At 36.5% G+C, this 14,303-nt stretch overlaps 3 protein-coding genes across 12 annotated transcripts in view; 1 reads left to right on the top strand and 2 right to left on the bottom strand.

Annotated features, from left to right (window-relative positions):
• TATDN1 (TatD DNase domain containing 1) overlaps positions 1-4,619 on the top strand; it is a 44,856-nt gene extending 40,237 nt beyond the window's left edge. For 8 of the 9 annotated variants that reach the window (XM_078441699.2, XM_060611285.3, XM_078441697.2 and 5 more), the window contains 2 exons: positions 1,230-1,356; positions 4,419-4,619. In XM_078441699.2, the coding sequence (XP_078297825.2) occupies positions 1,230-1,356; positions 4,419-4,521 (230 nt within the window). In that variant the 3' untranslated portion in view covers positions 4,522-4,619. Of the gene's footprint in view, positions 1-1,229; positions 1,357-4,418 lie in introns of those variants that run through there. The other variant, XR_013553498.2, reaches the window with a different exon arrangement.
• A 49-nt stretch (positions 4,620-4,668) lies between these two features.
• Positions 4,669-14,303, bottom strand: part of RNF139 (ring finger protein 139) — a 13,443-nt gene continuing 3,808 nt past the window's right edge. Inside the window, exon 2 of the mRNA XM_060611280.3 lies at positions 4,669-7,306. Within this exon, the coding sequence (XP_060467263.1) occupies positions 5,487-7,306 (1,820 nt within the window). The 3' untranslated portion in view covers positions 4,669-5,486. The remainder of the gene's footprint in view (positions 7,307-14,303) is intronic.
• The window catches only part of TYW2 (tRNA wybutosine-synthesizing protein 2), a 25,534-nt gene continuing 18,423 nt past the window's right edge, over positions 7,193-14,303 (bottom strand). Inside the window, exon 2 of one of the 2 annotated variants that reach the window (XM_081792255.1) lies at positions 7,193-7,306. The gene's annotated coding sequence lies outside the window, so the exon portion shown is untranslated. The remainder of the gene's footprint in view (positions 7,307-14,303) is intronic. The other variant, XR_014136562.1, reaches the window with a different exon arrangement.

Below are 14,303 nucleotides of genomic sequence, written 5' to 3'. Positions count from 1 at the left end.
GGGATGTCAGAATATGTGGTGACTAAGGAGGTTATAAATATTTTATTAAACTAGTAGTCTTATTTCACCTCAGGGTTTCAAAATCTTCAAAACATTTTTTTACATAATGTCATCTTTGTAATGGCTTAATTCTACGATACTTTTCAAGTACATAAATTTAAATCAAACTGGTTTAGTCAAAGAATTTTAGAAATTAATCTGTTGCCTCTTAAAACAAGGTTAGAAGCTAAAAATTTTACCTAGCCCTGAACTTAAGGCTTTACTTACACATATGGACTTTTTAGTAAAGTCAAGACTAAGCCATTCTGAAGAATCAGGTTTATTTCCTTGGAGAGTCATGACAAATTATTTTATTAAAAGCACAATGCTTGTAAAATGTGTAAATTCTTACAATTCTTTATTAAAGAAAGAGGTAAGCGAATAATCCTAGTGTTGAAAGCCACTGTTTCCCATTCAGGAGAGGCAAATAGAGGTTTAACTTTTTTCTAGTTATAATTGGTGTTCTTTTAGCTTTCTTTTTTAAAAGTATGTCATACACCAACAGTAATGTTAGCAGAAAAAAAATAAGACTCCTAAAAAGCAATTAAAATTTTAAAAATGCATTTTAAAATTTGTGGAGTTCATGGGGCGCCTGGGTGGCGCAGTCGGTTAAGCGTCCGACTTCAGCCAGGTCACGATCTCGCGGTCCGTGAGTTCGAGCCCCGCGTCGGGCTCTGGGCTGACGGCTCGGAGCCTGGAGCCTGTTTCCGATTCTGTGTCTCCCTCTCTCTCTGCCCCTCCCCTGTTCATGCTCTGTCTCTCTCTGTCCCAAAAATAAATAAAAAACGTTGAAAAAAAAAATTAAAAAAAAAAAAATTTGTAGAGTTCAAGGTTTAATCTTGTGCTTAGATTTTTTTTGCTTTGAATCTTAGCTTGTATTTAGGAATTTACATTATTTGTTTGATAATGTTCATTACAAAAACAGTAATTTGAGGGGCGCCTGGGTGGCAGCTAAGTGTCCGACTTTGGCTCAGGCCATGATCTCACAGTTCGTGGGCTCGAGCCCCGCATCGGGCTCTGTGCTGACAGCTCAGAGCCTGGAGGCTGCCTCAGATTCCATGTCTCCCTCTCTCTCTCTCCCCTTCCCCTATTCTCTCACCCAAAAATAGACATTTAAAACTTTAAAAAAAAAAAATCAGTAATTTGAAAGGTAAATCTCTGAAGAGACTTCTTTCTTTGCTCAACTCCAGATGCACCTTGGTGTGGAGTGAAAAGTACACATGCTGGGTCAAAATATGTAAAAACTTCGTTTCCTACCAAAAAGAAGTGGGAAAATGGGCACTGTGTGAAAGACAGGAATGAACCCTGCCATATAATGTAAGTATTTTGTTTTCTTGGTCTTCAGAACACTAAAGTCAACTACCAAATGCCACTTACAGAATGAACTCAAGGGACTAAAGTTGGGTGAAATTCAAATGAAGTTCAGCTCAAAGGCCACCATTTTGAAAGGATTTGGAAGGATTTGCACTAAGTTGCTCTGTCTCTGCCCCTCTTCATACCATTTCAACCTCTCAGCTCAATAAAAGTGGTTTTATTACAGCAGTAAGAACTTCATGTGATTTTGGTCATTTGTCATGTTGTAGGAAAGGCAGAAAAGATTCTCATACTGCTTCCTGGCTGATGGTTATAAAAATGCACTCTTAGCAGGAGACCTTTTTAATGGTATCTGTATTTTAAATGAATTGACAACCTGAATAAACCTAAGAAGTAACACATTTCTTTGAGCCCCTGAACAAAAGGGCAAGGTATAGAAAGGATTTCCTTTTCCTACCCCAAAAGGAGAAAAAAAAAATTCAGAATTAGTTTTTGATTATAATACATGTAGCATGTGAAAAGAAGGGCTGTTTACCCATCTAACTGCTAAGGAGCTATAGAGCATGTAACTTACAGGTTAACTTTATATCATTTTAATGGGCACATCCAGTTTTTGTTTGCATAAGCTGATAATTTAAATCTAGACTGTATCAATCAAGTATGGTTTACCAGTTCAGGCAATTGAACTGTTAATTTTAGGTTGTAATAATTCCTTTCATATACATTTTTTAAGTAGCTTTTAACAGGTAAGTGTATCAGATAAGATCTAAAATGCAGCAGGCAGAAAAGTGAAAAATTATTCTACAAAAATAATACTGGAAAGATTTTCCTTTGTTAACATTCTGTTGTTGGCAAGGATGGTTTTAAAACCCATAGGCTGAGGAATACATTTAAATCCTGGCTAGTAAAGAATCACTTGTAACTTTTATAAAATGCAGCTACCTGCAGATTGTCAGAAGACAATTATTTCTGAAACTTTCGGAGATTTAAAGAGACACTAGAGACAACAAACTGGTATTTTCCCAGCAGCCAGCTTAGAGGAAGTATTGGCCAACGGGGATCCAAGTCAGTTTTCTATACTGCCTTAATGTTAAATACAGTATAGCTCTGGACCTAGGTTACACATCTGTAAAACAAAATTCGGTGGTCTTCCAAGTGCAGACTGTTAAGAAGCAAGAAAGCTTGAGTCTCAGCTGCAACTATGAATACCAGTTGAGGAGGCTGAGCTTGGGAAAGCCAGCATTTACAAAGTTTTTAAACCACATCTCAAAAACACATGCCTCTAGTCTAACGCTAATTACTAATTAATTCCTACTTAAAAAGTCATTTTTATCAATCCCATCTATTAACAGTTTTATATTTTAATTATTTTTATAGAGATCTTTTCTCCCTTTTAGATTATAAATTCCATGAAACACATTTTGAAGCTCTTGTATGTCAGGAAGGTGTAAGTTACTGAGGTTACATAGAAGAATCAAAGTCCCTGCCCGCATCCACCTAGCAGATGACGAGATACATTCTGCCAGGCACTTTGGATAAGACATTGAAGGTGTCAGACAGGAATCCTTGCCCTCCTGAAGCAAAGAAGCAGAAAGTATAATCCAAGATGTTAGTTCTGTCATAGAGGTATGAATATACGACTAGGAGCACAGGACATAGTCACTGCCTGCCTTGTGGGGAAGTAGCTTAACTAAGGTGACATTTCAGCTGGTCACAAAGTGCAACTGGGAGTTAGGCCAGACCAGGACGGACGCCTTGAGCAAAGGCAGGCTGCAGAAGGGCTTGGCTGCTCAGAGGGGAAACAATGAGTTTACTGTGACAAAAAGTTGGATGCACGGGTAAGTAATAAGTCTGGGAAGACTGGTGAGGGCTCCTGTATGCCAACCTTAGTAGTTTAGATTTCACCAGGACCCAAAGGATTTTCAGCAGGAAAATGGCAGTTGTTTTTAAAAAGCTGTTAACATATCAGCACAGAGAAAGGACTGAAAAAGGAGATGGGTGGCAGGAACCTTACTGACTTCACACATTATGCAGGTAAGTTCTAATTCTGAGTAGTTAACCGAGGAAAGTTCTGTGGTTTACTAAGAAAATTGGGTCCTTAATGTCAATTTAAATGTTAACAGATTTGCTTTTGGCATACTTTGATCTAGATAATAAAAATTTAGTCTGTATTAAGCGAAGCTTTTGTGTTACGATTATGTACTTAAAAAATTCCAGTAAGTCTCTAATCTCTGTCCCTAATTCCTTTAGTTGCTTTAATTTAAGAAACCCATAGCAGGGACAAAAAACTTAACACAAAGAATATTTAAATGTTTAATTTGGACTTTAGAACTTTCTAATTCATGTATAAAAACATTACATATAGTACGGCTAGAGAACACTCATGATGATGATTATTCTAGGCAGAGAAACTGAAAGATCTGCCACCCAGGCTGTTCTCGATCGTGCAGGGAAAAAGTACAGAGGAGAAAGCACGTCTCCTCCCCCCTCCCCCAATAACCATGCATTATTCCAAGTAAATAACTTGTAACTTCCTTTGCGGTCACCGTGCTAATGATGATGCAGCAACTTCCTGCTGTCCTTTGAGACTAATTCTCTTAGCAGAGGTGCTCAAACTTTGCTGTACCCACAATGCCACCCACCTTGCGACTCAGCACACATGTACGTATAAAACCAAACAAAAATGAAACAGTACTTCCCTTATTAAGTGCAATATACTTTTCCTTTTCTTACAATTTTCTGAAAATTCATCATGACCCACTAATGAATGCATAATGACTTACGGTTTAAAAGAACTCGTCGTCTTCACTGGGTTAGTTCCATTAATTTGTGGTAGACCTAATATGGGCTGGTTTTAGAATTTATTTGAACCTGGTCCTTGTCTCAACTTACCCTATTTTAAATATGGCAGCAGTTAAGCCTTTCTGTTGAAAACTTTATAGCTGGTTAAAGCTTATTATGTTAAAGGTGCTCGTACAAGAGCTTCCTTTGCATGGATGAAGAGGAAACCTTTAAAACTGAGCAGGTACTTGGAAATAACCATCCATTTTTGTTTTCTCTTTTAGTCAAATACTGGAGATAATGTCAGCAGTGAGAGAGCAGGATCCACTGGAATTAGCCAATACACTATATAACAACACCATTAAAATCTTTTTTCCTGACATGTAATTAGTATGTCCTTTCCATTTTCCATCATGTATGTAAAATTTCATGGTAAACCTTACTAAAGGACTGAATAAAGAAATGCTCTGGAAGTTGAATGAAAAGTTATTATATGTTACTGCACACCATTCCCCTCATTTTTAATCCATAAAGTCAGATCAAAAAATTTTTAATGTCAATTAATGTCTTAGTTTACATCAATGAAAACTCCCAAATATTTCATTTTGTAATCTCTTCCAAAGTCTGAAAGGACAATTTTATGTCAGTGCTGCAAACACAGAATGGCCAATAAGCATACTGGGTTTTTGTTTTGTTTTTTTACATCAAAATTAAACAAGCAGCACATTCTGGTTTATATCCCAAAGTTTAGTTGAGATAAGCCTGTTTCTCAACTCTTACACAATCTCTGAATCATGACTTTCCACCCCAGCTCCACAAGGGGCTGCTCTCAAATTTCAAGAAAGTCTCTTCCGGCAGCCTGTTTTGCCTTTGTTTTAAAATACCCTAGGTATAGCTTTTATCCTCTGATCCAAATTATTTTATTTCTTTCACGTAATGTGGTTTCCTCTGATTTGCATTTTCATTCCTCCCATCCATTTTAAAGAAAAACTAAGGTCCACGGTTAGATACTTTCATATGCTTTCATTGAGGAATCTTTGGCACAGTTGATGCACTGTATTATCATTACATCTATTAAAAAGCTAGTTGTTCAAATTTTGTCATAAAAACGTGAAAACATTTTATTCTATGTACAACAATGTACACAAATTTAAATAGGTCACCAAAGAGACCAGAAGTAATTAAAGAGGTATATTTACAGTAGCACATCACAGTAAACGGAAAACCATTCACAGATTCAACATGGATACTGTTTTTGTGCTTGGTTACACACTGAAGTGAAGCATATTACTCCATTTTGGATGAACTGAATTTTAAACAAATACCTCAATGATTAGCAAATGCTATTTTAATCAGTCAGTATCATCATTAATAAATTCTTCAGCCGCAGGGCCTGTGTGTTGCTGAATCACTCCATTTCTTTCTCTTTGAACATCATCATCACAATCTGTACTGTCATCTTCGTTCAATTCCCTGTCAGATTCAGCAGCAGCTTCCCTTATAGCTTCCTCTGGATTTTCATTCGGTGCAATAAATCCATTGTTGTTAGAGACATTTGAGTTATCCTTGATGTCATCTTCGATGTACACTTTTTGATGGCACATTGGACAAGTATCTTGAATGTACAGCCATTTCCGAAGGCAAAGTGCATGGAAATAATGATTACATGGCGTGATGCGAGCAGATGTCGTAAACTCATGATAGCAGATTGCACATACATCGTCTATCTCTTGTAAGCGGCTCCCTTTTATTTCAGGAAGTGAATTAATTTTCTTAACAGCAGTCCTACGATTCATGAATGTCTTCCAGCCATTTTTCGCTTGTAAGTAGATGTTAAAATATGCATGTAGACACATCATACAAGCCCGAATTTTACTTCCTGACTCAAACATCATAGTGTAAGCCCCATTTCCAAACATTACTACTCCAAATATAAATTCAATAATATTGCCTGTGGAACGAACATAGTAGACATAATCATCAAGCTTTTCCCAAAGGACATTATAGTAGCCGTCAATCATGAATAATGTATAAACAGTGAGAGAAACAATTACTTTTAAGCAGAGTTCCACACAAAAGGCTGTAACTGCAAACAACCACGTATTGAGCGCATAGTGATGCCAAAGCACGTAACTGAGTAAAACGGGAAGAATAAACAGGCAAGCTGAGACAAAGAGCACGGGAAAATGTCTACGAAAAGATGACACGTGAGAGGCACTGAGAGACATTAATACAGGGTCTGTCATCCCATGGATGAAATGCAGGACTGCAGTTAATAAAAGGCACATGTTTCTACTTAAGCGAATAAGTCTCTCTTCTGGTCTCAGCCCACTTAAACCAGTCTGAAGAGCCAAAATAAAAAATAAAACAGGTGCTACGAAGCCAAGTCGCCTGTCATCCTCTTCGGTGGATCCAATGAAAGCCAATATTCCAAGGCCCAAGTAATGGGCTATTGAGGAAATCACAGCACTCATGCCCAGTACAGTTAGTGTAGAATCACATCCACTAATTATAAGATTGCAAATGAGGTCCCAGAAATCATCCCAAGAAATGAAGAAGGAATCAGTTTCATTTGCCATCCTTAAGATGTACATCAACACCGTAGCCTGAGCTGTGATTCTTGTTAGCCAGAAGACTCTCAGTATATCTGGAAAACGAATCCTCTTCCATGTGTCCTCCATTAATAACTGTAATCCATAAATTCGATACATGTGCCTCACTAAAAGATAAACGTATCGTGTAGAATAATAAAACCACTTAAGTTTCACCACCAAGACAAGCACTGTGTTTAACGTGAGAATCAAGGAAGAAGTAAAAACTAAAGTCTCTCGGATGTGTAATGGCAGCTCTGTGATCAGGCCTATTACAGGAACTAGGAGATCCAAAATAATTAATTGTGAATAGATGGAATGGATCTGCAGTAGTGTAATATATCCAATTCCCAAGGTCAGCTGGAGAACGATGAGTGCCATCCACAGTGAGGGCCCTTTGCGAGGAAGCAGCTCAATTCCAAAAGCTGACGTGTTGTAGGCACCATAGAAGTCGATGTGCAAAGAAGCATAATAATTTACCAACACTGAAGTTGCAGCTAATAGAAAGGCCGAACTGTACATGTAAAACTTGAAAAGTGATCGTTGGGACAAGATCAGAACAATACTGGATACAAATATACCTAAACAGGAGAAAAAAAGAAAAAAAGAAAGAACAGGTCATTTGAACACAACATTTTTAAGAATGTTTTTCTACTAATAATTATGCCATTCTCCCCTTACTCAGGAAATATGAATATTTTCAAAGTTACGAACTTAACTAAGCCTCAAGACAATTTAGGTTTAAAGGCCAATAAGGGTTTTGTAAAGTCAGAGTTCAACAGAACAGACCAAACAATATTTTAAAAAATCTTATTCCTTTATGTTCTAATTCCCAAAGTAATTCCAGTAGTACTGTATGTCCAGACCCCAAAATTATCTTCAAGATCAGTTTGTAGTGATACATACATTTTAATGTTTTAAAATCTTGAAAGAACATATCCTTTATAATTTCATAATCACTAAAAATATTTAAAACAATTCCATTACTTTAAAAAAACATTAAGGATTAAAAATAATCAAAATCCAAATATTTGCCTATTAAACCTTAGATTCCTTTTTCTTAAAAGTCACATTTAGGAAATCAAATTTAACTTTTATACTTACACCTAAGGCCTCCTTTTCCTCAAACAGTGAACTCCTGCTGGCTTTTATTTTTCCTGCTCCTTAAATCTGCATTCTCCCATGGGTCCAAAATCAGGGTTGTTTTTTTTTTCTACATACTTTCCTGCAGATTTCAGAAACATCCTCCAAAGTTCTCTTTTTTCCTGTAATTACTGTATCTTTTACTACAAATAGTCAACCCTTTTTATTCTCTAAATTACAGAAGTAACATTTAGAAAACCAAAACATGTTTTAAAAACTGGTAATAAGGGGTGCCTGGGTGGCTCAGTTGGTTGAGCATCCAACTGTTGACTTCAGCTCAGGTCATGTTTTCATGGTTCATGAGATTGAGCCCCACATCAGGCTCTGCACTATCAGTATACAGATTTTCTCGGGATTCTCTCTCTGTCCCTCCCCTTGCTCGTGCTCGCTCTCAAACATTTTTTTAAAATGGTAATAAAGCCCTCCCCCCACACTCTGTACGTAACCAATGTACGGTGTGACATGCATCCAAGATCATCTTTATTTGTGCTCTGACAAGTTTTTTTTTTTAATTTTTTTAATGTTTTTATTTTTTTTATATTTGAGAGAGACAGAGCATGAGCAGGGGAGGGGCAGAGAGATGGAGACAGAATCTGAAGCAGGCTTCAGGCTCCGAGCTGTCAGCACAGAGCCCGATGTGGGGCTCGAACTCAGGAGCAGTGAGGTCATGACCTGAGCCAAAGTTACACACTCAACAGACTGAGCCACCCAGGCACCCCAACTCTGACAAATTTAAGTGAGATCACAATAAACATTATTGCCCAAGGTTTCAACGATGGAAACAATATCCAAATATTCACCTAGTTCCACCTCTACCTTACAACTGAAACACTCAAAATTTCTAAAACCTAACTCACTTCAAATAGTTCTTGCAATTTCCGATTTCAGTTACACGTACCATTATTCTCTTAATGGCGCCTCTAGCCCCACACCCTCCAACTTTGACAGTTATTTGCCAATTCTGCTAACACCTATTATGTCCCTTTACTCAGCGACACCAACCTGTTAGCTGGTGCCTAAAAGCTCTTGTCCAAATCTATCCAGTCCATCACCAAACTGCCTTTCTTCATTTCTATGCTCCAAAGCAGTGGCTCTTGAAATTACTATCAAGTGAGATCTACATTCCTTGTCCAAACATCCAAGGATCCAACGTGCTTTAGAGTAGCGCTCCTCCCAACACACACAGACCACCACTCCAGACTTCTTTCTCAAACATACCCCTTTCTCTGCCACAACTGCAGCTATGTTTACATTCTTCTCTTTGCTTGGTATGATGGGCTTCCCAAATCCCTGACTGTTTGAATCCTACCCATCCAATCGACCCATTTTCTCTGGTAGTGACTGATCTTTCAACTTACCCACAGAACTTGGGGAAACTCCCAATACTCATATACTACCTGATGTTGTAGTTTGTAGTTATCTGAGTAGGTCATCTACCCTGCTATACAATGTATTCTTGAGAGCAAGCAAGGTTCCTACCTTGCACATCTATGGATCCTAAAATATTCTGCAGAAAATAAATACAATTATTTCATTGTTCATTGAAGTCACATTGGGGAAATATTTCTGCTGCGTTCTAGATTGTATTTGTAAAGGCAAGCGCAAAATACAGCCCACCTGGAAACTGAAACCTATGGAAAGGTAAGACAAAACTGAGAAACCAGAGCTTGGAGTACAGAAAAAGTGGCAAACGCCAAAAACATCACCTACCCACCTTATTTCAACACGTAATCAAGAAAGACACTGCATATTACAATGGAGGCATTTTACAGTCTATTGCATGTAAAAAAGCAAGGGCTAGTTCTCAATGATGGCTTTGCCTATGAACTTAAAATTTATCCTGTGCCCACGTGTCAGATTATTCGTGAAAAGGAGAAAAGGGCACAATCACCTGAAAGACACATACATGTCTGCACAAGAACCACCTAATTCCTGGAGCAAGTGGTCACTGATAATCTCCCAAAGAGCTGACAGGTGGGAACAGGCCCTTTCACTAGAAAATGGGTTTTTGGGGGGGTTGGATTAGAAACTTTTTTCATGTACGGTACAGGAAACAGAACTTACTCACCCACTATGTGTAATCTTACTTTTTCTATGTGAAAAAAAAAAAAAAGGTATTTTTCCTGAGACAAAACTTAACCTAATCTCCTAAAATAAGTCAAAATAAAACCCAAATAACTTCAGTCCTATTTTATGCCACTTAAAATGGAGAAAGCCAAACAGGGACTATAAATTATTTTTGTCAACTTGCTATCCACAAAATGGTAAATTAATCTTCACCTGTGAATAACCATGAACTCTGTTGTAATTGATAAACCAGTCCTTTTTATTCTAACAGCTCTTTTCCTTAAAGCTTATTTTTATACACAAATGAAGGAATGACTGGATTTTTACAAATATTTCTGTAGAAAAAGTGCTATTTTGCTTCATGCAAATGTATCAAAGGAAAAAAGGGGGAGATGATGGCCAACGTAGCGAGACTATACTCCAGGTCTGGATGCGCCCCAGCAAGTAACAGTAAGAAACTGTTACTTTTCGTGATTAAAATTATACTCCAGGATACAATAATGACAAAACATTTCCAGAATAGTTTAAAATTATTTTAATTCCCACCCAAAGTTTGCATGTAAGGTTCTTACAGTTTTCTTTTATGCTCATGTTCCTATGTATGGAATGTAGGAAAAATCAGCTCTCATCTCACAGAAAAAGCCCACGTGCCAAGTAACAAGTCTCTCAAGTAACATTCCCTCTTATGGCCTTTTAACATTGAAATAATACCAAAGTTTGTTGCATTTTTACAACTTCAGACATAAAACTCTCGGCATTTATCCTGAAGGCTAAGAAAATTAAGCGCAGGGGTAGATTTCTCATTAGGATTTAAGAGTAACCTGAAGAAGCAATCAAGACTATATAGAAATGCTACTTTATGAAGAAAAATCACCTTGGACACTGGAGATCAGGGACCTCAGTACCCAGTGATTAGAGTTCCACCGAAGTTCTCACAGTAGGAAAAGAGCCAAGTATCAAAATCAATTCAGGAGCTTGGAAGATACACACAAACTCTATTCATGAAAGAGTTCAGGGCCTTTTCAACTTGATTACCAAAATAAGCAAACAAAACAAACACTGCCATGCATGGCGCACAACAAAGCGTTTAACCCCTTTATGTGTAAAGTCCATTCATACCTTTAACCCTGTCTAGAAACTGAGGACTAAAAACTGGAAGGAAATAAGACATAACATTTATAACTCTCCAGATATCTTTAAATGTCTTTTAAACACAATCTAAAGAAAACTATGGAAAAACATTTAAATGCCTAACAAAGTAAAGAATGAACAACACAGAAATGTTATGATTACCGTAATCCAAAGAGAGTCCCAAGCAATAAAATGTAGACCAAGTAAATAAAATATCTTGAAAGGTTAATCTGTAGGTATACTTGATAAATAAACGAGAGCATAAAGAAAGTATTTCTACAGAATTCTCATTTGGGGTTTAAAAGGGTATTCTAAGTCTTTTATTAATAAGAAAACTAAATTTTTGCTTCTAAACTAAGATTTTTAACGTTTTTATTAAAAAGAAATGTGAATATAATTTTTTTAAAGTCAAAAGGTATGGGTATAAAATGAAGAGTAAACAAAGTTTTGCATAAGCAAACACACATTCACGAACTCATTCTTTTTGCTTCTTATCCAAAGAGGATGTCATTGTAATAGTGGAGTTTTTATTATCTTTTTTAAAAACTGCATTTCTGATTACTTATCAAAGAGGGCATCTTCCGATTTATTGACCATGTTTCTTTCTCTGTGAATTGCCAATTTATCTTTTGACCATTTATCTATGGAGCGGTTTTTCCTCCTTGAATTGTAGACATTTAAAAATATTCTGGCTACAAATTCTTCATCAGTTATCTGTAATGCAAATATCTTCTGCAGGTATGTGGCTGATCTTTTCACATTTCTGCTGCTGCCTTTTGATTGACAGAGGTTTTTAATTTTAATATTGTTGGATTTACCAATCTTTATTTATACATTTACTTTCATACATTTTTAAAGAATTTCTCCCTTACTCGAAGGTTAAAAAAACTCTAGATTCTCCTATATTTTCTTCTACAAATTTTCAAAGTTTTGCTTTTCACATTTAGGTATTAATCCACCTAAAACTATTTATATATTGATGTGAGGTATGGACCCAGTGTAATTTTTTCCATGTAACTAAATGACCACTACCTGAATAGTCTGTATTTACCTCAATGTACGTACTTCAATTCTACCTCTGAAACACATCAACTTTCTCTATATACATGGATGCTCTGTTTCTGGGGTTTCTATTCTGTGCTACTGGTCTATTTATCTATCTCAGTGATTCTCAGCTAGGATCAGATTTTGCCCCAACCCCACTTCCCCACACCCACACCCAGCATTTGGTAATATCTAAATGTCTAGAGACATTTTTAGCAGTCACAAAAGGAGGAAGAGGGATGCTAATGGGTATGTGATGGGAACAGGACAAGGATGCTGCTGAAAATCCTATAATTCACAGAACAGCAACCCTCCCCAATGCCCCGCCCCCCCACAAGAATTATCCAGTCCAAAACATCAATAGGGTTGCTGTTGAAAATCCCCAGTCTATCCCTATGGTGTCAAAAGTACTATTGCTTCACTGTTTTTTCACTTCAAAGGTTTTCTGAGTTCTTTCTATACCACCCAAAATACCTATCTCATTCTTTTCAAAAACTTCATTTTATGTCTAAACCTAATATAAAGAACAGATTCCTTTTAGATATTTAGATTACCTAAGTTAGATATCTAATAGATATTTAGATCAACAATTTGTTATTACCAACAATGCTGCCATGAAAATCCTTTCCCATAGTCTTGCACAAGTACAATTATATCATCAGGTCAAATTCTTAGAACTGGAATTGTTGAGTCAAAAGATGGATGATGGATTTCAAGAGACAGAACCAAATGGCTTTACACAGAAGTGACAGCATACCAAAGCTGTGTAACTTTATTTGAACTTTGTATGTAGTCTAACTTTTATTTGAATGCTGAACTCTTCACCAGTCTGGTAACTGAAATCTTGTTGCCTGCATTTCTTTAACTGTAAATGAGGCTGAGTTTTTGTTTTTTGTTTTTGCTTACTGACCATCTGCATTGCATTTATTGGAAACTACTTTATCTTGGGCCCATTCTTCTCTGGGAGTTTAAGTTTTTCTTTAAGTAAGTCTTTTCTTAAAAGTAAAACTTTTATTCAATCTTATACAGTGTGAATACTTTCCCCTCAGTTTGTCATTTTTAAGAATTTTTTAAAAAAGAGTTTTGTCACAAAAAAGGTCTTCCATTTTTATGCACTCAAATTTATCAATTTTTTCCTTGTAACTTCTGGGTTTCCTTGTGTTTAGAAAGGCCTTTCTACTTCAATGAATTATCATTACATGAGTAATACTATCAAACTCGTCTGCTTGCGTTTTCTGCCTTGGATTTAGATTTGCTAATTCAGCATTATGCCGCACTGGGTTGCATTTCATTTAGCATTTGACACCTCCTAAGAATAGCTTAATATTCTTAAATACTCCATATGCTGTGATTCGTATTTTTTGCATCTCCAAAATGAGATGCTTTATATTCTAATCTGCTGAAATTCTTGTATTAGTTGGATACCAAATGCAAGTGCAGTGGTGGTACATGTTTGTAGGAGAGGAGTCAATTTTTCAGAGACCAGATATAAAATTGGTAATGCTTCCTAGAGAATAGATTTCCATGTTTACAATTCCATTTTAAAGAAAAAGATGAGATTTGACAAGTTTTGAGATTTACAGACAGTAGTATTGAGAGGTCAATGATGATTAAAAAAAAAGAAACAACTAGATAGAACAATTAATTTCAACTATCCTCTGGTGGCTTTTACACACAAATCTGTCACTTTCAGTAACAACATAAGCTGCCTCATTGAATGGGCCTCAAAAATTGAAGACATTTGTTTTCATTCAGGGTAAATCTTTAGCAACAAAACCAGTTTTTAAGAATTTTATCATTCTGGGGTGCCTGAGTGGTTCAGTCGGTTAAGCGTCCGACTTTTGATTTCAGCTCAGGTCATGATCTCACAGTTTGTGAGATGGAGCCCCATGTTGGGCTCTGCGCTGACAGTGCTGAGCCTGCTTGAGGATTCTCTCTCTCTAAAAAATAAATAAACAAACAAACATTTTTAAAAAAAAAAGAATTTTATCATTCTCACAAGTATGAAAAATTAGCAAATTACACTGGTATAACGTAAGTAGCAGTCCAGGTGATAGATGTGGAAAATATGTTGTATTTCTTACAAAGCGTGAACAAAAAATTGTGGGTACAAAGCACCAAAATTTCACTGAGGCCTTCAAAAGACCAAAATATCTAACAGTATGGTCTTAACTGAAGCATTATTTTTTTTTT

Source organism: Panthera onca, chromosome F2, assembly GCF_046562875.1.
Source record: "Panthera onca isolate mPanOnc1 chromosome F2, mPanOnc1 haplotype 2, whole genome shotgun sequence".
Taxonomy (NCBI): Eukaryota; Metazoa; Chordata; class Mammalia; order Carnivora; family Felidae; genus Panthera; species Panthera onca.
Note: the sequence above shows the minus strand (reverse complement) of the source record. Positions and strands in the feature narration are given on the sequence as shown.